Source organism: Meleagris gallopavo, chromosome Z, assembly GCF_905368555.1.
Source record: "Meleagris gallopavo chromosome Z, MGAL_WU_HG_1.1, whole genome shotgun sequence".
Classification (NCBI taxonomy): domain Eukaryota; kingdom Metazoa; phylum Chordata; class Aves; order Galliformes; family Phasianidae; genus Meleagris; species Meleagris gallopavo.
Genome location: NC_139435.1, coordinates 61,862,230 through 61,890,067, shown reverse-complemented (window position 1 = coordinate 61,890,067; position 27,838 = coordinate 61,862,230). Strand labels below are relative to the sequence as shown.

Sequence of the window (27,838 nt, the reverse complement as noted above, 5' to 3'; positions counted from 1 at the left end):
ACCAATAACTAAAAATCATAAAACTATGACAAACAGGAAAGAGTTTACATTACAGCTCTTGGAAAGGTGCTGCACAACTTCTCTGAGCATATTATAGTCTAATTCATTTCTTAATGTGATCTGTGAAAATGCATTTGTTTCATTCCTACTGGCAAGGCATCCTTTACTGTTAATGGAGGTACATTCAGAGGTCTTCTCTGACCCCCCCCAAGACTTGAGTTCCTTGTGGAGGAGAAGCTCTACATGAGCCAGCAGCATGCACTTCTTCATATTAGCTGGAGTCATTCAGATGCATGTCTGAACATAACAGGGATCACGTTGCCTTGCTATCTTTTGCAATTTTTGTGACTGTTAAAAGATTTGGTGTTCTGTTTTCTACTGACAGTAGGAATTCAAATTCCCTACTCCTTTATTAGCTTAGAGTTTCAGAGAATCTTCAGACAGTGTACACTTGCAGCCCAGAAGGTCAACTATATCCTGGGCTGCATTAAAAATGAGATGGCCAACAGGGACAGGGAGGTGATTGTCCCCCTCTCCTCAGCTCTTGTGAGGCCCCATCTGTAGATATCTGTAGATATTAGGAGGCAGTTTTTCACCCAGAGGGTGGTGATGCACTGGAACAGGTTGCCCAAGGAGGTTTGTGGATGCCCCATCCCTGGAGGCATTCAAGACCAGGCTGGATGTGGCTCTGGGAAGCCTGGTCTGGTGGCTGACGACCCTGCACATAGCAGGGGGTTGGAATGAGATGATCATTGTGGTCCTTTTCAACACAGGTCATTCTATGATTCATATTACCAAAAAAAAAATAAATAAATAAATTCTAGTGTGACCTCACACTTGCATCTTCAATTCAGTTTGAGAATGTAGCTATTGTATGGGCAAGTTAACACCAATGAACTTCAGAGAAAGGTAACATTCTTGTTGGGCTGTTGAGGAACCTCAGGATAACAGCAACTCTGTGCCTTCCCTTTGGAAAAGGAGAAACAATGAGAGCTTCACTACTTCTTATATGCATTTTTTTCTTCCCTAAAATAATCACTGGTAGACTTGTACTACACATACACCTTCACTTGCAACTACTTTGCACTTCTAAATGCCATGTATGTGGAAAGTCTCATAACAGTTTTAGAATTCTACATTTGGTCTGCCCAAATAACTCAAAGAGCCCTGTAACAGAAACAGTAGTCATTCCTACAGGAAATTTGGCCAGTAGGAGGAAGAGAACAATGGAACCAACGCATAGGAGGAACAGTCATCATTTAAATAAGCAGAGCACGGACTAAAGTCCTTGCTTGCTGAAGAGGTGAGCAATGAATTTACTGCAGACTATAAAGCAGAAGAGAAAAGTCTATTTTCTGAGAACTTGGAATCCATTTAAGTAACTGACTTTAAATACAACAACAGTGCCAGCCCACGGAATCATTTATATGAATTCAAGACAACTTTCAAGATAGTATGTTATTTCATTGACTGATGGTGAGAGGGGAGAACATGCTGAAGTCAGTTTTCAAAGTTGAATTTACCGCATTTTGAAAATTTAAGTTATATGAAAGTATGTTTTATTTTATTGCTACTGTAAACCAAGCTGTGCATACTACTAGAGTCAATATTTTTTAAAAAACAAAAGATATACTTCTATAAAAGGTTCCATTTTTTTCGTTTAAAATACAGTATTCTTCTTATGTTACATGTATATTAGAGAGAAAAATAAATCAGCTTTCTTTCATGATGTCAGTAATAACAGTTACCCTCTCCCTGGGAATTAAAGAGCACTCTCCTTTCTACAACTTTTAGGACTAAAGCTTCAGAAAATTGCAATGGTTCCGGTGACAGATTCAGTTCGTACTTTGTGCAGAAATTAGAAGATCAATGAAAAGCAATCATAATAACCATCCCAATATTGTCAGAGTTCAATCCTATGAATCCCAGTCACAAAAGTTTGCTATGTCAATTACAACTTTTCATATTTCACGTAAGTCTTCAAGCTTAGATTAAGCAGTTCTAGAAGACTGTCTGACACACAAGAATCATCTTAAAAAGAGGTGTGTTTAAAAACATATATTTTGCACTGGAGTTTGAATTCCAATCATTGCCATAATGACATACTACTGACTCACTTTAGTTACATCGCAGGGTAAATCCTGACATGAGTGCTTGCTCAAGCAAGAGTCTTCCATGAAGTTCAGCACTACACAACAAACAAAAAGTTTATGAATTACATAATGCTTACCAGTCTCCTATTCAGATCTTTAAGTACAGCTGATCTTACAACAGTAATATTTTCATTCACTCCAAAAGGAAAATTAATCTCTAAATGAACATGAGATCAGATTAAAACATATTGATTCCCAGTAGCAAGCAAAATTCAAAGTTGCAGAAAAGGCAAAATCAGCGATAACAGGCTTCTGGAAGGTTCATTGAAATACTTAAAGATGAAAAAAAATATTCCTACAATTGGCTTTTATCTGCGCTGCTCACAGAATCATAATAGGGGAGCTAGGATGCAATGAACACGCAGTCAGATTGTTTACATTCAATAACTCTACGGGCGTCTGTGATGTGGAATATATAGTTTACACCTAAGCATATATCATTGTCATGGTATTGTGGATTGTCATTGGTATTCCATATCATAACGTTATACAGTGCACTGGGAGTTAAAGAGGTAATGCTGCAGCTTCGGTCTCAGAAAAGAAGGATAAACGATGATTCCCAGAAGACTTTGCTTTTTCATTTCTATCCTCCGGGGAGAGTGAAAGACAAAATTGGCTGGAAGTCATGAGACAATCTCTTTGCTCCTTGGCAGCAGGGATCAGACTAAGAACTTCAGTTTTCAGAAACTCTCTCTCTTGTTTATTTGATTTATTAGCTTCAATCCTAATTAATTTGTATTTCGCTACTAAAATTTGTAAACTAAGTTTGTTTTCCTCCTCAGATCATTGCTGTTGCTATTTTTTTTTTTTTTTTTTTCCCCTTTATTCCTTTTCCTTTCTTTCCCTTTTGGGCCAGGGCACCTGTGGGGCTGCTGTCCCCTGTCAGGGACACAGATCTAGAAATAAAAACTGTGACAATAATTATCTCTGTTCTGTATACACACACTTAAAAACTGAAGATCAGAGGATATTGTATGTGAGCAGCAGTCATGTCCACACTTTTGAATTGTATAAAATTAATCTACACAAGTAAGTCTTCTTTTGCATTATCCATCCATATTTCTTGAGAGTCAATGAACTCCTTGCTGTTTTAATACGCTTTGAAATATTTCACAGACAGTAAGAAAACAAGATTTTCTTATAAATCACATTATTCACATGAAGACCCTAAGAGGACACACAAAATGAGAATTTGACTGAAGGCAGACAAATTGTCAAACAACCTGTAGTATCTACTAGATTTTTACTAGTAATTACAGACTAGAATTATGAAATTAAATTTGCCAATCTAAAAGGAGATATGGAATCAGCAAAACGCAGACATGAAAGGAATCAGATAGATCTGAAGCATCTTCTCTGATACCTTTGTACTGGTGGGAAAGGAAGTACTGAGGACAGCACCAGGTGGGATGCTGACAGCACCTCAGAAGTTTCCATGCCTGGAGAATCTCTGGAAGGGGGGAGCAGACAGTCCCTGGTGGAGCTAAACATCCCTTCAGAATCTGACATCTGGCCGGGCACAGGGGAAAGTAATGCATATCCTAGGCCCGTTGGCTTAGGGCCAAAACAGCTTGCACCAGACAAGTCATCTAGGTAAAACTTAAAATGCTCTATCTACCATATCTAAAAGATCTCAAGAGCAGTTTTGATCTGCAGCTTCGAACACTCCTCAGAGAGAGGTTTTATCTGAAATCAGAATGCTATATCATCCATCACTGATACAAGCTGGGACTAACATTTCCAAAGAAAAATAAATCTTACATTAGGCTTCAAAATGTGTCCATCCATTTCATTTTCAGTTCTGCAGACTCTCTGGAAGTTCCCCTTCATCTGCCAGTACAAGGGACCATAAAAGTCATTACACTTGAATAATTTTTAAGTTACCTTCTCATCCATCTGAGGGGCATCTGAATGTGTGTGCATGCTCATGCATTCACATGAACTGCAGCAAATTCACAACAGCAATTCTTAAATTATCATCACAGAATCATTGTGGAATCATAGAATCTTTAAAGTTAAAAGGAACCTTTAAAGGTCATCTAGTCCAACTCCCCTGTAACGAACAGGCTATTGTCACAGCTAGATTAGGACAGGGCCTGTTCAGGTTGCCCAGGGCCTGATCCATCCTCACCTTGAAAGTCTCCAGCGACAGGGCATCCACCAGATCTCTAGGCAACTTGTACCAGAGCCTTTTTTCTTCTAGCCAACCTAAATCTGCCCTCTTTGAGCTTGAAGTCATTTCTCCTTGTTCTACCAACACAGATCATGCTGAAAAGTTTTTCTCCTTTCCTGTAGCTCCCCTTTGGATATTGAAAGGCTGCTATCAGATCACCTATTTATGGTGAATTCTCAGCAGTTTTGCACCGTTAGTTTCAGTCAATACTTACACTTATTTACTTTACTTCCAGGCAGTTAAACAACATTGATTTTTTATTCCTACAGCAGAACTGATACTGTAATGTACAGCCATAGATGAATGTTAACACAAGGAAAGAATGAACTAACAAGTTAAAGAATCAGCAGCCAAAATTACTGACTAGTAAATACTAAGATTCTCCTTATGAGCGAGGCTAGAAAAAAGAAATTTAAATGTGAATTTCACTAGCTAATGATATTATTTTTTCCAGCCATTCAGTCACACACACTTTTCTTAAAAGCTACACAAACAAATTGTTACCTGAATCATTTCCAGTACCACTGGAAAAGTCTTGCATTGAAGGATAACTTCTAATTTTCATTCACAATCTCTATACCAAAAACATGTAAGTACTATTAGCTAAGAGTTTAATTTTTAACTCTTTGCTTCCTAAAATGTTCTATCCCTTGATCAGTTTACCAGAAAGACAGATGAACTGATTAGTCACAACATGTGGATATAGAACAATTTCACAAACCCTTGTTCATCTTTAGCCATATAGGTTTCTTCTTGGAAGAACTTACAGTCAGTAACACCATGCGAAAGACTATGCAAAGACCTTCACCATGCCCAAACTGTAATAAAAGACATCAGAAAGAAGGCATATGATGAAATGTCACAAAGATGAAGGGCAGTCATCTATTACTGCCTCACTCCTCCCTTAGACCTTCTATTGACACTTGCCACAAAAAAGAGGCAGGAGGGCAACCTCTTGCCTGTTATTCACTGAATGAAAAATACTGCTTTGAAGACAACCTCTACAGCATTTTGCACAATATCAGCATAACACATTGAAAAGCATAACACACTGAAACACATGTAAAAGGAGAACTGGCTTCAATGGACGAAGAGAAGACTGAGGTGCTGAATGAGTTCTTTGCCTCAGTATTCACTGGTGGCCAGGATTCTAGTATTTGTCATGTCCCTGAGCCCTGCATCCCTAAACCTCTAGGTGGGGACCAGGGTGCTAAATCCCCCCCCCCCACTGTAAGGGGGGAGCAAGTCTGAGACTGCCTCATGAAACTGAATGTGTATAAGTCTATGGGGCCAGATGGCATGCATCCCAGGGTTCTGAAGGAGCTGGCTGAGGTGGTTGCTGAGCTGCTCTCCATCATATTTGAAAAGCTGTGGCTGTCAGGTGAGGTCCCGGATGACTGGAGGAAGGGTCACCTCACTCCCATTTACAGGAAAGGGAGCAAGGAGGACCTGGAGAACTACAGGTCAGTAAGTCTCACCTCTGTGCCTGGGAAGATCATGGAACAGATCTTCCTGGACAACATGCTTGATCACTTGAGGAATGAGCGTGTGATCCGAGACAGCCAGCATGGCTTCACCACAAGAAGGTCATGCTTAACCAATCTGGTGGCCTTCTGTGATGGAGTGATGGCATTGGTGGACAACGGAAAGGCGACTGATATCATTTACCTGGACTTGAGCAAGGCCTTTGACATGGTCCCCCACCACATCCTTATCTCCAAATCGGAGGGACGTGGATTTGATGGGTGGACCACTCAATGGACAAGAAATTGGTTGAAAGGCCGCAGACAGAGGGTGGTGATGATCAATGGCTCTATGTCCAGGGGGAGGCTGGTAATGAGTGGTGTCCCACAGGGGTCTGTCTTGGGAACGGTGCTCTTTAACATCTTCATCAACGGTATCAACGATGGAATCAAGTGCACCCTTAGTAAGTTTGCTGATGACATCAAGCTGAGTGGTGTGGTTGACACGGTGGAAGGAAGGAATGCCATTCACAGGGACCTTGACAGGCTAGAAAGGTGAGGCTGGGTGAACCTAACAAGGTTCAACATCAAAAAGTGCAAAGTTTTGCACTTGGGCTGGAAAGCAAATGGTGTCCTGGGCTCCATCAGAAGAAGGGTGGCCAGCAGGGACAGGGAGGTGATTGTCCCCCTCTACTCTGCTCTTGTGAGGCCCCATCTGCAGTACTGCATCCAGGTCTGGAGCTCCCAGTACAAGAAAGGTAGGGAGCTGTTGGAGAGGGTCCAGAGGAGAGCCACAGAGATGATCAGGGACTGGAGCACTTCCCCTACGAAGACAGGCCGAGGGAGCTGGGCTTATTCAACCTAAAAAAAAGAAGACTACAGAGTGACCTCATTGCAGCCTTTCAGTACTTAAAGGGAGCCTACAAGCAGGAGGGGAATCAACTCTTTGAAAGGGTAGATAACAGCAGGACAAGGGGAAATGGTTTGAAGTTGAGGGAGGGAAGATTTAGGTTGGATGTCAGGGAGAAGTTCTTTACAGAGAGAGTGGTGAGGTGCTGGAACAGGCTGCCCAGAGAGGTTGTGGATGCCCCGTCCCTGGAGGTGTTCAAGGCCAGACTGGACAGGGTCCTGGGCAGCCTGGTGTAGTATTAAATGCGGAGGTTGGTGGCCCTGCATGTGGCAGGGGGGTTGGAGATTGATGATGCTTGAGGTCCCTTCCAACCCTGGCCATTCTGTGGTTCTGTAAAAAGCAGATGCACTGTGATTTTAAACTTTTAATTCTTTAAGAATGGAACTGTGATAGAGCTGATGTTGGACAAAATGAAGTTTTACTTATAATAGAACAGAAGATAAATGGTAAATATTTTTCAAATCAAAGATTCTTCAAATTGAAGACAGAGAAAAGAAGCAGAACAGGCCATGAAATCAACAGATAAAATGAGCAAGTGTATGTCATCAGCACCAGCTGGGACTCACTCAGCACTTTAACTGAAACTCATGGATGAAGAAGCTCAAAAAGAGTTCTGCAACATCTTATACCACTTCGCATCTTAGCCCTCTTAGGTAGGAAAGAAACAAATGTTACAAACATTTTTAAGAAGGCTTCTGAGAGACACCTGGAGAACTGGAGGACTATATGTTTACTTCATGTTGGCCGAGTCATTCAAAGCTTTAGACATCGGATCAGGGGATTTATGGGTTTTATGGGATTTATCAGCATAATACTGGACCAGTATCCTTACATGCTTGCCCTTTTTGACACAACTTTGTATGTTATTTGCTTCTTGCGACAGCTGCAAGCAGGTTATTGACCTTGACTCACCTCCAATTCAACGGGGTGCAGCTGCTGCTACACTGTTTAAGTTCAACAAATCTAGAACTACCAGATCATTTTACATTTATACCAGAAATATATCAGGTCTGCTCCAAAAGTAATGTCTTCTATTTTAGTATGTCGGCCTACACAGTCAGAGCCAGACATTGGTGGTGTGGCAATAGAGGTTGAGCCTTCCCACCAATATTCCCTTACGTTTTGTGGCTGTGAGACAGATGGCAGCAGAGTGGCGTCCTGACAAAACGGTGCCTGACATGGAAGTGCACATGAAGCAAAGGTGCATCATTGAAATGCAGAAAAAACTGCATTTATTAACATTCTTTGACGCCCACTGAGTGTTTATGGAGTCCAAACAGTGAAGGGTAGTTGGTTTGTTTCAACAGTGGCAATGGTAACACTGGGTCACCTCCACTAGTGCAGATTTTTACAGCACAGCACTCTTGTTCATTACTAGTGAAAATACAGAACTAATAGGAGTGACTATGTTGAAAAAATAGTGTAAGCTGAGATTTTGCTCTGTCAAATGATGTTTGTGTGCTCTTTGTATCTGTTGTAGTTTCCACGGAATCATTACTTTCAGAGTAGCCTACAAACATACACACACTACTCAATCTACAGAAATGGGATTTCTAGGTGAGACTTTGAAATTTTGAAATGAATCTGAAAATAAAGCTTACTGTTTCTAGATAAGATGTTTCCAAAAATACCAGCATGAAGCAGAGAAAGCTTATCCATCCTACCACTCAAGTTACTTTCTATTGAAAACCAACTGTAAGCTTTCTTTAAATACCACAAAAGCATATACTGTGTGCTACATACTCATCTCTGACAGCAACAGCCTCAATTTGTATACATTTTCCATTAGTCAGACATTAACAATGTAGAAGAGCACAACATCAGCCACCAAAGAGATTTTGATTTCAATTTGAGGTAAGAACGTGACCAGGAAAAGTTGGCTGATTCCTTATTAATGTCAACAGATCAATACTGAACTTTTGTATCTATCAACAAAAGGATGCTAAGAACTCTCCCAAATCATCAAAATGATCACTGGTATCATGGGCAACTATGTCATAAAGCCTCCCCCAGAATATGATCATACACAAATTTTGCACACATTTCCTGTGTCACCTGTCTGTATTGAAAAGGCTGTTACAGAACTGCAGATGGCTGGACATTTTCTCCTAGATTACATTTGTTACTGTAACCACAGTCAAGTTACTTCCCTTCCCCTCTGCCTGCAGAAACAGTCCTTTAATTTAAGTGAAATATTCTACCTCACAGGTGTGATTTTCTGCTGGAGAACTATCATCACCTTTCCCCACCACCATCTGCTCCCAGCCCAACTCCTCCACAGTACTTTTGCAAATGATAAAATTCACAGATAAGTTTAAACCAGATTTTTCATAATACATATGAAGGGTAGCATTTTGTATCACTGTTGCCATCACAGTCACTTTTTACATCTGTGATTATTATGCTAGATGAAAATCAAGGACAAATCAGGATCTCAAATACATAAATTTCAAGTGCCATTTAAAAAGCCACTATTTTTCATTTTTGTTTGACAGAGTTACAGAATCTGAGTCCTTCTACATTCAGGAATGATGGATTTGATCTACATTCCTAAAATGGGAAGAGGAAAATGGGAAATCTATCCAAATAATGAAATTTAATCACTTATTTCTCTGAAACATCAAGATTTTGTCAAACTTTCTGACTAGCTACGAATTATATCCTGCTTGCACTTACTTCAGGAAGATAGGTGCAGAATGACCAATTTCTCAGCTTCTGAAACTGCACCCATGAAATACAGTGGACAATATTTCTTCCTCTCTGCATAAAGTAGGTTGAGATTGTTTGTTTGTTAGGTGCTTAGGGAAAGGGAAAAACAGTCCTAGAACCTACTAACTGAAAGGAGCAAGGGGTTACTAAAATAAAGTGAAACAGACTCAACATTGGTATGGGAAATATATAGTAAGAATTCTGATCATTACACTATTGCAGTTTAATTGAATTAATGGGGAACATTTTTATAACAGTTTTATGCTGGTTGGGATTTCTCTCCCTCGCAAGGAAATTTGCCTATGCAATCTAACCTTCAACCAAAGCTTGTGAATTCTTCATTACTTCAGTGTCATTTTGTTCCAACATGCACATTTGAACAATATTATTGTGGTTTGCTAGATAATCTACTTAGTAATTTCATTAGCAATTTTGGCAGAAACTTAGAATTATGCTAAGCTCAACTTGATGATGAAGGTGGGAGGCATTGACAATGCAAGAGAAGGCTGTGTTGTAAGAAAGGAAGAACTATATCACCTGGGGATTGGTAGCAAGAGCAATGGGGAAAAGATTAACAGTATTAAATGCAAGTTCAGCCACTGCAGACGAATAACAGGAATTTTGCTGCAAGACAGAAGTTTTGTCAGCCACAAACAGGAAATGAAAAAGGAACATCTGAAGTTTGGGCAACAAACAACTAGATGACTATAAACAACCAAGGTAACAGCTGTGAGAAAGGCAAAGTTGATCTTATCCAGTTCAGTAATGTTTATTGTTCTTATTAAAAAGTATGAGGATTTTATGACTGTAGTCAGTAGAGAAATGCAGCTTCTGCAACATTCCTCCTGTTCCAACAGGAGGTCATATTGTATGAATGTGTCATGGTTTTGCTGTTTGTTACTGATATTCCACATTATAAGATTACACAGTTCACTGGGAGTCAAAGAGTTAATGCTGCAGCTATGGTCTCAGAGAAGAATAAACCACAATTCCCAGCAGACTCCAGTTTTTCATTTTCATCTTCCAGGGAGAGGGAAAAATAGAACTGACTGGAAGTCACAAGACAATCTTTTTGCTCCCTGGCAGATCAGACTAAGAACTTTGGTTTTCAGAAACTCTTTCATTTATTAACTTCAGTCCCAATTAACTTGTATTTCACTACTACAATTCACAAACTAAGTTTGTTTTCCTCCTCAGACTATTGCTATTTTTTGTTGTTGTTGTTATTGTTGTTTTCTTTTTCTTTCCTTTCCATTTCCTCCCCCCTTTACAGCCGCTGGGCTTGTGTGACCACTGTCCCCCGGTCACAGGCAGATACAGAGATAAAAGCATGACAGAATGCTGCTTCACTTTTGGTATAACACATAAAATACAGCGCAAAGAGGGACCAAATACAAGATGAAAGCAGGAAAAACAAACACCTGTATTAATACTCTCATATGACCACTGTACAACTGACCATAAATCTGGAGAATTTGATTGCGTACCTTAAATAACCAATGAATGCAAAATGGGAAAATGTTCATAAATTTCATTCAAAATTGTTGAAAAGTTCTATGCTGTGAAACAGCACATTATTCCTACCCTACTGATGCTTTAAAATAAGATAAAGTAACTGAAAATAAAAACAACTGCTAACATACTGAAATTCATTGTGGTATGGAAAACCTGTAGTTTCACAGCTCTGCCTATTCACTCTCATAAGCATTTGAATACTCAGATAAAACAAGCTGTAATAGATATGACCCTTCAGCATGAAATGTGGTCTTCTAACAGCTATATGCCATTGTATATACCATCCTTCTGCTCACTATTTTTCTGTTTGCAAATTCACATGGGTTGTGAGTAGTAAAGAACACAATAAAATGGTCTCATTATGTATTCAGCACAATTAGAAGGCATGGATTATGAGAAGCACTATGTCAAATTATTTTAACAGGCTATCTGATAAACATTCATTCTGCTCATTGACAAACATAACCAGTTCACAAAATATACACTGACAGTAGAAAAACTCTATTTTAAAAATAAGTTTCATTGGCTTTAATTTATATGGTCATCTGCAACTTCAATTCTGATTACTTCCATCATACAAGATGGTTCATCTTATTTCAAGTCAGATAGAAATAGACTGTGAGATGGTCCTGGTTTCTTTTCTTTTTAATACACAAATGTTTCAAGAATAATAAAAACAGATGAAGACAGCTGAAATGACTTTAAGGTAATTTGGGCTATTACTTTAGTTAGATCAGCCAAAGATTCAAATAGTCAAAAAAAAAATCACTGTTCTGCTAAAGAAGAGAAGGCAGAGGAGGAGACTCAGGTTGTTTTGTCATTTGAAATGAATGATTCTCTAGAAATAAAAGGGTATTCTTTCTCTGCTACTGCCAATCAAATAAACTCTATGAGCAAGTTCTTATAGTAATAAATGTGTTTTTCACTCAGTTTTATTCGTGTTCCATCTTCTTTTTAGTACCTAAAATATGAATTATGCATGGAAATGGCTGTGAATTTAAATTGAAAAAATGATTTACCTGAATATTTATTATGGAGATGGGTTTCATCTCCATGAGATGAGAATGAAAAACATGCCAGTGAATTTCAGGGTACCTCTTTCAACGAAAACTTTCCACTACATATTGACCCAATTTGTCAACTGATCAGTGATCCTACTCATACACAGACTTACTTTTATTGACAAGTTCAAATTCTGCTCTTGTTGTATTTAAGATAACCTTGAATTAAATTTATCAATTTTTCATCTTCCTGCAGGAAACAAAATCAATATATTACTGCCTGTCTAGCATCAAATGTACTGCTCCAGAAGTAGCAGTTATTTGATGTTACAAGAATATTTTTTCAAGACTAGCCTCAGCTTTGTCTTTCAATTTAAATCAATTTCCTACTAAGTAAAGAAGACCAAAATATAGAGAGTGAATGCTGCACTCCCTAAACACTTGCAACACCTGCATTTCATGTCTGGTTGCAAAGAACAAATCAGAATGGGGGAAACAAGACTTGTCATTTTTTTTCATCTGGACACCCAAAACCTGAAGTCACTGAAAAATAAGTTATTTTCTAAATGGTCATCACTATACACCATATAAGTGTTTCACCTTGCACTGTGTGCAGCTTAGGGAATAAAACTATAAGAAGGACAGGAAATGATTTCAAAGGAGGGCTACAAAGATAGGGAAGGGTCTGAATGGGAAGACCAGGGGCAGGTCCCCTGGTTTGTTCAGCCCAGAGCTGACGCTGAGGGGAGGCCTGATGGCAGCTGCAGCTCCTCACGTGGAGCAGGGGGCAGCGCTGAGCTCTGCGCTGTGTGACAGCGACAGGGCCCGAGGGAACGGCACGGAGCTGTGTCAGGGGAGGGTAGCTGGGGGTCAGGGAAAGGGTCTGCACCACAGGGCGGTGGGCATGGAACGGGCTGCCCAGGACAGTGGGCACGGCCCCAAGTGTCCAAGTCCAAGAAAAACTTTGGATAATACTATCACACACACGGTTTGAATTTGAAGTGGTCCCATGTAGAGCCTGGAGTTCGACTCGATGATCCTTGTGGGTCCCTTCCCACTCAGAATATTCTGTGCTTCTAAAAAGTGTTACAAAAATCAACTTTTCAACCCTTTTCATTTTTATTTTAGGAAGCTAATCAGCCAGAAAAGAATGAAGGCTTGAAGAGAATTTAGAGAGATAGATTGCTTGCTGTCCATACAACAAAAAGAACTGGGTGAGACGAATACAGCAAAGCTAGAAGGTAAAAACATCCACGCATACCTATCTTGCATGTCTCTAAATTAAGATTATGGCAAAGATGGTATGGAAAACTGACAAGAGAACATCTCCCACCAGAAAAACAAACAACTGGAAGGTACTGTATTCATATACCATAACACAACTGCAGATAGTTAATCTAGAAAACAAATAAATAGCATTAAAAAAAAAACCCAAATAATTAAATCAATATTCATCCATGACAGACTTTAACTTGAAGAATCATAAGACCTACTAAGCAATCCATTTTTCCCTGCTATACTGTAAAACACCTCAATTTAAAAAAAAAATACCATTTCATGCCAAAGGAATTGAAATAAATTTCTGGCCAAAGCATGTTCTTAAAATACTCACTGGTCCAGAATATTAGACTGGTGCAGGACACTTAATAAATCAAATGGCAAATACCAATTTTCACATTTAATGAATCTGAAATTAATACTTTCTTTTGTTTGAATAAAATTCAAATTTAGTCTCCAAAGAGTATAAGTAGGTAGGAGGACTCATTATTATCTGAAAGTTGTACAATTTATGATCAGTCTTCCACAGAAGGGGCATGAAAACCCGCTCCTTTCAAGACAGTATTTATTTGTTTTTATTTTTACTGCCAAACACAAAATAAAATCCCATAGATAACTGTCTTTTGCACTGGCAGCTTCTGTTAACTGGATTATTCAGACAAATAATTAAGAATATTATTTCAAAAGTACATTAAAATACCGCCAGACTTCTTATTCAATGGTATTCGTTAACATCACTCTTGCATGCTTTTTTATTTCCCTTCATTCATGACAGCAAAGTTACTGAATACTATTTATTTAGATTAAAATGAAAATCCTGCATTTTACTCTGAGCTACCATCAACTTAGTTACATGCATTTGCTACCTACTAGTGTCAGTGGTTTTGTTTTTTTTTAGTATGAAAATAAAAAGTCCACAAGCTATTCAAAATTCGTCATAATTGATACAGTTGATTCCCTCAATCATATAATGCTTTCATAATGTTTTCATAAAAAAACAAAAATCAAGATATCTGTAGAATATTTTTGTTTACATAACATTCAGTTTTCCAAAAGCTAGTGGAGCAATTAGGATCATCCTCAAGAATAAAAACATTAAAAATAAATGAGATGTTGTATTATCTCACAAAAGCAGCAACCTGGTAGACATGGATATGTTTTAAAGATTAACAATAAAAATATCAGGAACAGTATTGATATGTTTATGACAACCTGAATAAGAGAAAAAATTTTTCCTTGCAATAAGGAAAAACTGAAATTCAGAGAGAAAAAAAACTGTTCTAGAATGCTACCTCTTTCTTAAACCTGATTAACTGCTTCTTTTCCAAGAAGCCTGGAGAAAGGCCAGAGGAAAGATGCATCATTTGTTTCTAGTGGAGAGTGTTTGGGGAAAAATAACTGAGGAGATGACATCAGTTCTGAGGTCAAGTTGCATTTCTGGCATCTTATCCAAGGCATATGGACACTCACCATGAGCTATGCATCTAAGCACAGACTATACATTTGTTCAAAGATTTAGATTCAGCTGTTGATGTTTTTGAGGAATCTTGCGCTTGTTTTGTCGCTGCTTTATCAACCCCAAAAGCCAATATAAATAGATGGATGATAAATAGATAGTAGCCTTAATAAACAGTAAAGATAATTAGATAGGTAGTATCCTAATCCTCATCTTTTGATTTACATGTTATGGTTCTTGAATTCTAACAGGAATAGCTGCATATGTGAAAAAGACAACTATGTTTTTCAGATGATAACTTCAGTCATGTTGCAATTCACGTGCAATTCTGACCACGGAGTATGGTGGTTCATGCAAAGTAATTTCTCTCTGGTTATCCCCTGCAGATCAAATTCAAGAACATAGGTTTTGCTTGCTACAGACCGAACAGTCTACTGAACAGTCTGTAGCAAGGTCACTGTTGTACAGTCTCATATCTTTACAATTATTTTATGAGGAAAGCAATACATCTTTAGGAATCTGTTCTCAGATCAACAGGTGGAAATATTGATAGCTTCTGACAGTCACTGTGTTAGTGGCAGTAATCGATGACAGTTAACCATACAATTCTTGCTTTCATTCTTTTTCTACTTATAAGGAAACAAAATTGCTTCTGATAGGTTCTTGGTGATAACAGGCAAAGTATTTGCAAGTAGGCCAATGGTTATATACAGAAAGAAGAATGGGATTCACCCAACTGGTGAAGGGAATTTCTGGCTATGCAACACTTATTTGCAGGAGGCAGGCTAGGTTCAAGAGACACTCTCCCTTTAGTGGCTGGCCCTAAACATGTGCCCAAGGTGGCTCCACCCTGTGTCTGACCCCCTCCGGTGGCATGAAGAGCACATCTGGAAACATTTGCCTGTGCTCCTGGGTCAGCCAAACCCATTCATCAGGTGCTCAAACGCCAGTCCAAGCTATGGCCTAACAGTTCCCATACAATTGGGTAACAAAAAGGTACATTTGCAACATATATAGTTGGTATACAGTCTTATCAACATTACTTCATCTTTCTGTTTTAAACAACACATAGTCTAAGAAATTGAGGACACAGTGCATGTATTTCTCAAGCATCCAACACTGAAAAATGTTCCAGGATATTTCATTTCCCTTGATCCTTTCTATGGCACTATGCTGACAGATCCTAAAAAAATATACACCTTATATACACAGTAACAACCAACCCTCACTGCCCAGTAGCCTCAAGGGAAGTGTTATACTGCCATAAAGACACACAATCCTCAGCAGTTCCAGTATACCCGGGCTGCTGCAAGCTATGCTGCCAAACAGATCATTCTGACCTTAACCTTCACTGATAAATCTAATCATAACAAAATGTGAGTTTTATTTTGCAGGTTAGAAAGAGCTAGCTAAGAATAACAGGTAATGATCTAGGGCCTTGGAGAGGAGAAAGGAAGATGTGCAGTTCTCTTGCCTCGTTAGGTAGAATTTCCATGAGTTTAAAAACACATGTAGGCTGGGAAAACACATCCTGTGCACTTTTCTTTCTGAAAAGGTCTTCTGTAATACTGAGATAGAAAAAGTAAGACAAAAAGAAGAAGAAAACAACATGCTTCTGTAACACAAAAATTCCTAAATTCAGTTCTATATGATTAGCTATCCGACATATCACAGAGCTGCTGGCTCAGACACCAAAAACAAAGATGTAAAGTAACTTAGGAATGAGTTCAGTTTTTAAGAACAGGAAGCAGTAATTTAAAACCTATTTTCTGGTGATTCACTGAAGACAACAGCATTGCAAGTAAGGCCAAATAAAGCATATCTAACAACAAATGGAAGAGTACTTCCAAGGTATCAATGACTGTCATTCCAACCTATTTTTTAAAGTGGAGCAGAAAGACTCAGAAAAAACATAAATAACGAAAGTCGTAAAGGTATTATACAAACAAAAGACCAAAAAATCAGCATCACTATTTGAAATCACACAGCATGTTTGCCTATCACTTCTCAAAAAAGCATCATCACACTGTAAAAAGATTATCCCTTGTGAAATTAATGACTCTGTTCAGACAATAAAGTTCTGCCTATTGTGAAGAAGAGGGGGAGCAGAACTGGTAAGAACTCCTAAATTAAGAAGTTAATAGCAAACATGCAAGTTGGTCAATCTAAATTCTGCTTCACTGTGAAAGCACAGAATATTACGTTTGTTTTCTTATTATGCAATCAGAACTCCTACCTAAGATTCATAGTTACTGTACATATGTACATGAAATAAGTATTCAAATCTTTGTACTTAAATTTTGACAGAACATTTCTCAGAGACAGGCCAGCCTTTTGGCTAGTATACTACCACAGAAAAACCATTTGTCACTACTATTATAAAGCCAGCTCAGTTACTTGGACAGTTATTAATAACAAGTGACAAGGTCAGGGACTGTAATTTTTTTTCAAATGACATATTATTGTGTTAACACAAACAATGCCATTATTTTCAAACTCCTAAAAGTTGTATGTGTAAAAAAATGGCTTGGTATTCTTCAGAGCACTTACTTCAAGAGCTATTCATTTTCTCCATTAAAAATGCAATTTTTTTTAATTAAAAAGAAGATAACAGAAATCGCTGACAAAAAAAAACAAACAAAAAAAAACAATGCAGGGACGAAAAGAATAAATAGCTTCAAAATAAAGAAGTAACAGTTCTGTGATATAATACTTTTCATTATTAATAGCTCTTTAAATACATGAAAGCTGTGAAAGCTATACAGAATAATCATCTGCTTGTTCAAACTATTCCATGCTGCTCCAGTAGTCATTTTTTAGAAACCATTAACAGTTCAATTTATTGGAAGAACAATGCACTCGGCATACAGACTAATAAGCATACTGAGATAACGTAATACTCTCTATGGTCTAACTACTCTTTCACTGCCCATTTTATGCACTAAATTTTCATTTCCATAATATATATTCTCAGCGGCTTACAAGTTAATTAAAATTTGAACTGAAAGACACTGACCTGAGCATTACGTTGAACATGTGGTATCATAAGCACCCTATTATCATGCTGCAGAGTAACTACAGTTAGGTTCAAACACACTATCACCATGGCACTATCTAGCAGCACACTGCAATGGAGCACAACAGTGGAACATGGTATCAATGCATTAATACAAACAAACAAACTTTCCGCAGCTTCTGCTGCAGACAAGATCCAATCTGGTCCTGTGAACTGAACATTCACAAGAGGTCTGAATGGTTTATGTGCTCCTGAACTATATCGTCTGGTTCAGTTACATTCAGTTTCCTCTGTGCCTGCCAAGGATGTCCCCGCATGCAGACAGAGCACAGTGGGAGGGAATAACTCAGGCATTCATTTCGAGTGCTTCATTCATGATCCAAATTAAAACTTCAATGTAGATGTACCCACAAATTGCCCTTTAAAAAAGAACAGTGCAATAAAATATTACAAATAAAATCTCAGTGCTCCTGTAAATGAAAATAAGTAAATACATGCCCTCATCAATAGTCTATTTTGGTTCATATTTAAAAGATAACAATTTTGTTTCAATTATAGTATTTTTAATATAATGCAGTCAGGACTTCAATAAAATATTATAGGCAACTTTGTTCACGCAGTCAATCAGGCATTAATCAATTCCTGAAAGGCTATGATTGGGCTATGGCAGCATTTAGTTTCTCTGATGTGACTAGCCACAAGCACGGACAGCTAAACATTTCATCCACAGTAGACAGAATCAAAAAACTTATCTTCCATCATGCCACAATGGAAGCAATGCCTCAATCACAGTATTAACAGGATTCAGATATATATACACGCTACTGCATACTTCCTCATTTGTTTTTTAAGCCTCTATGAAGCAGGTGCAGAGTTTGTAGTTCAACACAAAATCCCTAGCTGCAAGAGAACAACAGTTCTGCCACAAATTCAAACTGCAGAAGAATTTAAGCAATAGTCTCTATCTGAATGATAGAGTTACTTTTTAGATAAGTAAATAAATAACACCTAAAGCAGGCATTTTGACAACAAATGAACAGCAAACTTTCAAGGAATTCAAAATGCCAAAATTGAAGACTTTTTTCTTCAAAATACCTGTCCATTTTTCTCCTGATTAGAGCCTTCAGGTGAAATGGCATGTCCATTCTCAAATTGCTTTCATATACAGGATAGTACAGGAAACTCTTTTGTTACTTCCTCAATTCATTTTTTGCTTTTGTTGTTGTTCTGAATCAAACTGTTGAATTGATCAAGATACAACAAAGAAAATACCCTCCCCTGCACTTATAAAAGTTCCAGTTGTTAAAACCGGGGTAATTACATGGTCAAGCTCTGGTTCCTGCTACCCAAGCTAGGCATTTCACCAAGAGCACTGGGCTGAGAAGCTATAGAGCTTCTACACAGCACATTCAGTGCTTTGTGTCAACTTATATTTATGACTCTGCAGGTAAACATGTATTTTAAGAGGGACTGACTTTTCCCACTTCTTAGAGCATATCTTAACAGAAATCACTCTAATGTTCTCTTTATGGCCAACTTAATACTGAACTGTCTTCTCCACAAGAGAATAACTTCAACAGAAAGAATAAAGCGCACAATCACTACAGAAGAACCTATTCTCAAACGTTAAGGACATTTTTCAAGAAGGATGATGAGACAAGTAGAAAACAACACTGAAGTTTTCAACTAGACCTACGATACCAGTGCAATGTCTGAAAAAGACAATTCTCAATGGCCACCTACCTTGTGGATGCCTTAGCCACACAAGGATAGCATGTCTTCTCTTATCCTTTCTCCTTCAACCAGGGCTAACACAGTAGCATTAAGGGAAGCCTCATAATCCCACCTTCAGCAGCCTTCCCTATTCACTGACCAGCTGCCTTCACAGAACCTCTTGCTACTTTTCCGCAGATGAGAGCTGCCAGGGTAAGAAGTAAGTTGCAACTAATGAAATAGGGACAAGCAAATCTATACCTGCAGTTTTTGCTCAATGATATTTTTGCAAGAGGAATTCTCACCCCAGTTCAGCAAAGCACCCTCCACACAGATTTGGACAGCTAGCACTACATACTGCCAACAGCACATGTCTTCCAGAAAATCATCAAATCCAGTACTGAAAGCTGCAAACCACTAGGCAGAAGTATTGCTGAAGGAGTAACCTACCTCAATGAAAAACAAATATTTTTCAGAGTAAACCCAGCAAACAGTCTGTATAACAAATGACTATTTCAGTGGTCAACAAAACATCCTATTTTTTTTTTTCCCCACAGGATCACAGAACACATCAGTTGGCAGGGACCCACAAGAATCATCAAGTACAAGTCTTGACTCCACACAGTACCACACAAAAATCAAGCCATGTCTGAGAGCATTATCCAAATGTTTCTTGGACTCTGGCACTTGGGGCTGTGCCCACCACCGCACTCTAGTGAAGAAACTTTCCCTGACACAGCTCCATGCCGTTCCCTGGGGCTCTGTCGCTGTCACACAGAGCAGAGCTCAGTGCTGCCCCTCCACTCCCCTTGCGAGGGGCTGCAACCACCATGAGGCCTCCCTTCAGCTCCTCTGCTCTGGGCTGAACAAACCGAGAGTTCTCAGCTGCTCCTTAAATACCTTGATCCCCAGACCCTCCACCATCTTTGCAGTCCTCCTCTGGGCTCTCTCCAATAGTTTTTGTCCTTCTTATGTTAGGGCACCCAGATCTGCACCCAGTGCTGAGTTGAGGCCGCACAGCACAGAGCAGAGCTGACAACCCCTCCCTCTCCAGGTGGCAGTGCTGGGCCTGGTGCACCCCAGGGTACAGTTGGCCTTTGGGCTGCCAGGGCACACTGCTGGCTCATGTTCAACTTGCTGCTGACCAAGCCTTTTCAGTAGGGCTGCTCTCTTCGTTTATTTTAATGGAGGAACAGATGGGACACTTTCAAAGCAAAAACTGCTTGAAATTCATAGCATCAAACACAAAAGCAACTCATTCCTATAATGAATGAAACTCCTATTGAAAGGAGTTGCCTTATTTCACCCACTACTACTATTACAAAAGCAGATGCTATTGTGTCAGCAGTCATGAATATGACAGACAGAGTGAGATTTGTAATTCTGCAGAAAGAAGTCAACATAGGTTGCTCTGAAAGTAATGCCTCCTATTTATTTCCATGAAAACCACAACAGGTACAAAAAGCAAAATAGCACTAATTGATAGAGAAAATTCTCAGCTACAAAAAGTTATTTTCAACAATAGTCACCACTATCAGCTATGATGTCAAGCTCTTGTTGAAAATGCATATCTTGTCACTAGTAATGATGTGACCCAGGAAACCATCACCTTCAGCCTCATATTGGTTCAGTAGGTCCTGACAAATTTGCATATGGTGTTCATTCTGTTATTTTATGAGCATTTGTGGGACCCATATGGTGCAATGGTTTGCAGTGTTCCAACATTGCCACCATTGTTCCAAATGCCAATATTCTGCTTCATACAGAGTTTCGTGTTTGAAATCCATTGATTCACAGGAATGAGCTGATCAAGACTCTTTACATTTTGTAGTGTGACAGCTATGCATGGCTGTCTGGAATATGGCTTGTCTTTCCTGTCTGAAATCACCCACTGCCTCACTGTGCTCACATCCACTGTTTGGTCCCCATAAGAATTCAGAAAGTGTCAAACTGAAGCCATTTTTCCCACATTGAAGAATTCAGTGACACATCTTTAAATCCTACACATTTTCATGTCAGATTCCATTTTGTCAGACTGCTCCTCTGTTGCCATCTGTCATATGGCAACAAAGCAAAATGGAATATTGGTGAGAAGGTTCAACCTCTTTGCCATATCACCAACACCATCTCTGATGTTGTGGGCCAACACAGCAGAATCATAGAATCACAAGGTTGGAAAGGACCTACAAGATCATCTAGTTGAACCATCCTCCCACTACCATTGCTACCACAAGCTACTAAACCATATCTCGCAGCTCCTCATACAGATGCCTTTTGAACACTGCCAGGGACAGTGACTCCATCACTCCCTGGGCAGCCCATTCCAGTGCCTGATCACTCTCTGAGAAAAAGTTTTTCCTTATGTCTAATCTAAATCTCCCCTAGTGCAACTTGTGGCCATTTCCCCGGGTCCTGTTTGTTTTCCGGGAGAAGAGGACAAACCCCTTCTCACCACAACCTCCCTTCAGGAAGTTGGAGAGTGCAATGAGGTCTCCCCCGAGCCTCCTCTTCTCCAGACTGAACAATCCCAGCTCCCTCAGCTGATCCTCATAAGACTTGTGCTCCAGACCCTTAACCAGTTTCGTTGTCCTTCTCTGGACACGCTTCAGGGCATCAACATCTTTTTTGTAGTGAGGGGCCCAAAACTGAACACAGTACTTGAGGTGCAGCCTCACCAATGCTGCTCCTGCTGGCCACACTATTTCTAATGCAGGCCAGGATTTCTAATATTTCTAATGCTGGCCCTCTTGGCCACCTGAGCAAACTGCTGGCTCATGATCAGCCGAGCATCAACCAACACCTCCAGGTCCCTTTCCTCTTCTCAGTCATCCAGCCACTCATCCCCAAGCCTATAACGCTGCATGGGGTTACTGTGGCCAAAGTGCAGGACCCGGCACTTGGCCTTGTTGAAATTCTCCCATTCACCTCAGCCCAGCGATCCAGCTTATCTAGATCCCTTTGAAGGGCCTCTCTACCCTCAGGCAGATCCACACCATCTCCCAGCTTGGTGTCATCTGCAAATGTACTGAGGGTGCACTCAATCCCTCCATCTAGGTCATCATTAAACAAGATGGGCCCCAGTACTGAGGGACACCACTTGTAATGGGTCACCAGCTGGACTACTAGCCATTGTGCACAGCCCTCTAGCCAGTTCTTTACCCAGTAAAATGGAAGGCATTACTTCCACAGCAGTCTCCATAGCATATAATTCTCTCTTTGGATTTAAATTAAATTCTCTGCCCTCAGAACTCCTCAAGGCACCCATGATTCAGCTACCACTATCAATTCAAGGTAAACAACAAGTACCAAAAGCATCTTTAGGTTTTCAGCAAGGATCACAAAACTGCAGGTGGTTTTCCTTCTTATAAGTATCCTTCTTATACTAAGAAAAATTCCCATAACATTTCTATTTTTTTTTAATTTTATTTTATGTTTGTTTGCAAAACTAAAAGCACTAAGCATTTTGTAGAAAATACATCCAACCTCTCTTGACCATTTAATACATCTGCAATACACCTGCAGTAATAACATTTGGCAGTTTCAAATCAAATGATAATGGAATTTGACACAATTAGGCAAAAAAGTGCATACTAAGTAAAATATTAATTAAAATTTCAACAAAGAAATTTTTTGAAATATTTCTGAATATTAAAATATTTGTTACTGAATTATTTCTTCCCTCATATAGTACTGTTATACCAATCCTAATTTCAGAAACACCATACCAAATGTTACTGCGTGAGTTATAAATGGCTAACAAAATCTTTCAGTCTTTATGGAATGTACAAGTTCAGAAACCAAAATTATTAAAATATTTTTCCAAGAGTGTGAAAAATAATCTTTCAGCTGATGTACAGTCTGAAAAAAATCCACAAGTTGCCAATGCATCCACCTTCAGAGAACTAAGAAATAGATTTTGTGAAACAAAGACCAAAATTTCATCTTTACAGCATTTTGGAAATGGACTAATGGAAAGGTAAAGAAGCCAAGCATTAAGTAGGATGTAAAAATAGGGTCCTGGTTCAGAATAATAGTCTAAATCAGAATTACTGTCTCTAACAGTCTCCAAACATAGATGCCTCAAGACGAACACGAATAGAGTAAACTTATGTTAATACTGTCAATGCAGTTTTAACACTGAAGAACTTATAACTCAATAATTAGCAATTTTATATTTAATTAGTTTCAATGAGTTTCTCTAAAGTAAACCTGCCATGCTGCCTCTTGTAAATTTATAGCATCCACAGTATCCAGTGGATACGAGATCCATCACCTAACTAGACACTGTTCTATGTCCAACTTAGTGGTTTCTCTCCCATCTCCATCTGCTTTTACTCATTGAAACTAAATTTCATTTGTCATTTAAACATTCCAGCAGTCCAGTAATGTATTCCTACGATTCTTCACAGGCATTGTTGTCTTTAAAAACCCTTCATAACTTATGATCAGTCAATCACTCTTTATCTCCTTTACTTATGAGTCTGTGAAGACCTATAGACCTGTGTGAATCTACAGCTGAGATTCCCAATCTTTTCCCACCACTCCTTCATTCTCCATACATGAATCATAGAATGGTTTGGGTTGGAAGAGAGCTTTAATATCATCAAGTTCCGACCTCCTGCTATAGACAGGGACACCTTCCTCTAGACAAGGTTGCTCAAAGCCCCATCCAGCCTGGCCTTGAATGCTTCCAGGGAGGGGACATCCACAACCTCACCAGGCAACCTGTTTCAGTGTCTCACCATCCTCACAGTAAAGAATTGCTTCCTAGTATCTAGTCTAAATCTACTCTCTTCTGGTTTAAAGCCATTTCCCTTTGTCCTGTCACTACCTGCTCTTCTAAAAAGCCCCTCTCCAGCTTTCCTGTAGACCCTCTTCAGGTACTGGAAGGCCTCTACAAGGTCTCCTCCGAGCTTTCTCTTCTCCAGGCTGAAGAGCCCCAGCTCTCTCAGCCCATTCTCATAAGGCAGGTGCTCCAGCCCTCTGATCATGTTTGTAGCCCTCCTCTGGACCCGCTCCAACAGCTCGATGTCCTTCTTGTGTTCAGAGCCTAAGACTTGGATTTAACACTCGAGGTGGGGCCTCAGGACAGCAGAATAAAGGGGCAGAATCACCTCCCTCAACCTGCTGGTCACATTTCTCTTGATGCAGCCAGGATATGATTGGCTTTTTCAGCTGCAAGCACACATTGCAGGCTTACATTGAATCTTTCATCAATCAGCACCCCCAAATCCATCTCTTCAGGGTTGCTGAGGGAGCAAGATCTACTGATTACAATGGTTAAGAGATTTGGCCAACACGTTTTGCAGAAAGGTCTCTTTCCAAGGGGACTCCTATATTTGGCAAGAGCTGTCCAAATACAACCTTTGCAATCTAACAGAAGACATACACCAATCCTTGCATCTTGAAGATGTTTCAGGACAATGCCTCCTGATACTAATTCTAATATTTTATTTTGACTTACTGCATCTAACAGGATGACTTAACCACATTTTTCAACCTCACCTAGATACACCATCACCACTACTAACCTGAGTATACTTTGTAAGTGTACTCAAACTCACTTCCAAATTAAAAAGCTGAATGTAAGATTATCAACAGCAATTGACATACCCGAGCTACTGGAAGAGATCTGAGATTTGCAGCAGCACTCTGGATGCTAGCACACAACGCACAGGTTTCTAGATTCACCCTGGGATCTGAGGACCAAGATCTTGCTGCTAAACCACCGGTGCAATTTCCCCTTCAAACATGTACCCCTTGGAATTCTCTGTCCCACCAGTACCCCATGATCTTTGTTTCAGATGGTTATATTCTCCTGTTTGCATTCTGCTTTTATTTCAAATCTCATTGCCTACATCTATCCAACAGTACAGCAGATTTAGTGGCTCACATATCTCACCTAGCTGGGTATGGTTGTTTCTCACTCAAATCTCCTGTTACCGTTTCAGCATCTACTGTCTCACCTTGTATGATGGTGCTCTCCTTGCCCCCCCACCCTGCCTGGTCATTATGTCCGAGGCCTAGTGCATATACAATAAGGTGCAAAGGACCTTATCCTTGGGACTAATAACAATCAAAGTTTCACCACTGGCGCTCAGACACCTAACAACAGAATCCTAGTTCAACAGAACCAATTCTAAGTTGTATGACTACAAGTCAGTAATCTTACCCCATAAATAGCAAGCAGGCAAAGAACCCCCCGGAGAGTATTCTTGCAAGCAGCGGGCTGCACACCAGAATCTCCCCTTCAGCAGGGTCACTCCTCAAACTGCAGAGATTCACTCAAAACATGGTTATGTCTTGCTAACAGATCCTTGGTAAATGATTTACTGTTTTTAAGTTATACTAGCTTAGCTAAGATTTGATCTTAGATTCATTATGCACCCCCTACCCTCTACGTAGCAAGTAGTAAAAGGTATTTAGCCATTTTGAATCTTGTTAAGTTGCTGTTATCATTGCTCAAATTACCATCTTGTTTATATCAATAATATCTTTCTGCCTTTTGAGAGGAGTGTGCAGTGCTTTGGTCTCCTTCTACGATACCTTGCAAGGTAGAAAACCCCACTATACTGCAGCGTTTAAGGACTTGACTTCCTCAGAAGTCAACATTTTTAATCCCCTTCTCAGACTAGGAGATGAACGCACGTCATATCACCACTATGGATTCTCCAAAAGCTAAGCTCACAATCTCTAGCAGGTATGCTGAAAGGACTCCAGGCAAACCACACAGAGCAGCACTTATTCAGGTGATAGAGTTCCTATCAACTGCTGTTGCTCAGCAATGCGCACTATTGTGTCAGTTCTGGAAACAAAACCGACCTGACTACTTCCTCCTCCATTTTCGTGTTCCTGCACAGATGTGTGATAAAGTACAAACTTGTGAAAGGGTATAAAATCCTGTTTAAATCTGAGTCACAATAGTGGTAAAAAAGGTAGCAGCAAATGCTTGAGACCTAGCCAGCAAGCCAAGAAAAATGTTTTATTGTGTTCCTACAGCTTCTCCTGCCCCTTTTAGCTACAGTAGGCAAGTACAGGTGTGTTCATAGCAATACTTTTCATTGTTCTCTCAGAAAAGAAATGTGCCAAGGAATCACAGTATTACCTGCAAATTTCCCATTGTCATCTAGGATTTTAATAATGATTGTTGTTAGAATTCATGATTGCTATTATTTACTGATTTGCTGACACAAGTCATCTGGTGCAAGATTCTTTCTAATGCTTTAATGCTTTCCTTTTCCACTATTTTTTAAAAAGTGTCATTTTCTACTTGTAAATTCAACATAAACCAACAACCGTATTTTGAGGGGGGGAAACCTGAATCTTACGTGGGGCTTCGATTTAAAAGAAAATGAAAAAAAAAAAAAAAAAAAGAAAAAAAAAAAGAAAAAGAAAGAAAGAAGGAGACAGACAAACTGAGAGCTTGGGACCCTTAAGCTGCCACGCAGGAGCGCCAGGGCAGGACTCACTGCAGTCCGCGACTTAAAGCGGCCTGCTCACGGCCGCTGCCTGGGCTGACACCTAGGCTGAGGGGCTCTGAGGGGTGGGACAGGGACTGCAGATCTGGTACGGAGAGAGGGAGGGACGGGCAGCACCTCGGGGTGCGCCTTCCCTCCCAAGGAGGAGCAACAGGGCACTGCAGCCCGCCGCTACACGACACCTGACTAACACGAACACGCACCGCGGCTCACCCCGGGGCTGCCGCCTCCCCTCGCCCACCCCCGCTCTCGGAGCTCGACCCCCGGCGGCGTTCCTTCGCCCGCAGCCACTCCTCCCCGCGGCTCCGCGCACGCCAAAGTTTCGCCGCTCCCGACCCAGCGACGCGAGGTCCCTCCCCGGACCCGCCGCCCTCCGGGCCTCCCCCCTCACCGTCCCAGCTCGGACTCCAGATCGAAGTAGTGGGTCAGGGTGTCCTTGTTAGAACAGTCGATCCAGTAGTCGGGCGCGGGGCGCCCGGCCGAGCCCGAGGCAGAGGTGGAGGGCATGGTGACTTTTAGCTGGCTGGGACGGCTACCGGGCGATCCCCCCGCTCCACTCCGCTCCGCGCCGGCTGCAAGCTGCAAGCGGCGGGGCTGCTGGAGCAGCGGCTGCAACGGTTTCCCAGCGGCACCCCCAGCGGGCGGGCCCGGGGCGGGGCGCGGGGCCGAGGGCGGGGGCTCGGCTGCTGCCGGTGGTGGGCGTGGGGCCGGGGCTGGGCGTGGGGCCGGGGCTGGGCGGTGGGCGGCTGTGCTGGGACACGGCCCGGCAGGAGGCGAGCAATGCGGCTTCCCGGCGCAGAGCTACAAGGCGGGTAAGGAGATGAAACTGCCCTGCTGCAGTGGCACTCCGAGCAGGTTATGAAATCTGCAGCTCATGAGATGCATGCGAATGTAGCATATTGTATCGCTGGGTATAGCGATCCCAGCAAGGAGTGTCGGCGCGAAGGCAGCTTCTGTTGGTATGGTGGTGAGA

At 40.5% G+C, this 27,838-nt stretch overlaps 1 protein-coding gene across 3 annotated transcripts in view; it reads right to left on the bottom strand.

The window, feature by feature from the left end:
• Positions 1–27,528, bottom strand: part of CAMK4 (calcium/calmodulin dependent protein kinase IV) — a 150,003-nt gene extending 122,475 nt beyond the window's left edge. For 2 of the 3 annotated variants that reach the window (XM_085214456.1, XM_085214457.1), the window contains exon 1: positions 27,257–27,528. In XM_085214456.1, the coding sequence (XP_085070582.1) occupies positions 27,257–27,372 (116 nt within the window). In that variant the 5' untranslated portion in view covers positions 27,373–27,528. Of the gene's footprint in view, positions 1–17,674; positions 17,736–27,256 lie in introns of those variants that run through there. The other variant, XM_085214458.1, reaches the window with a different exon arrangement.
• Between the last annotated feature and the right edge of the window lie 310 nt (positions 27,529–27,838).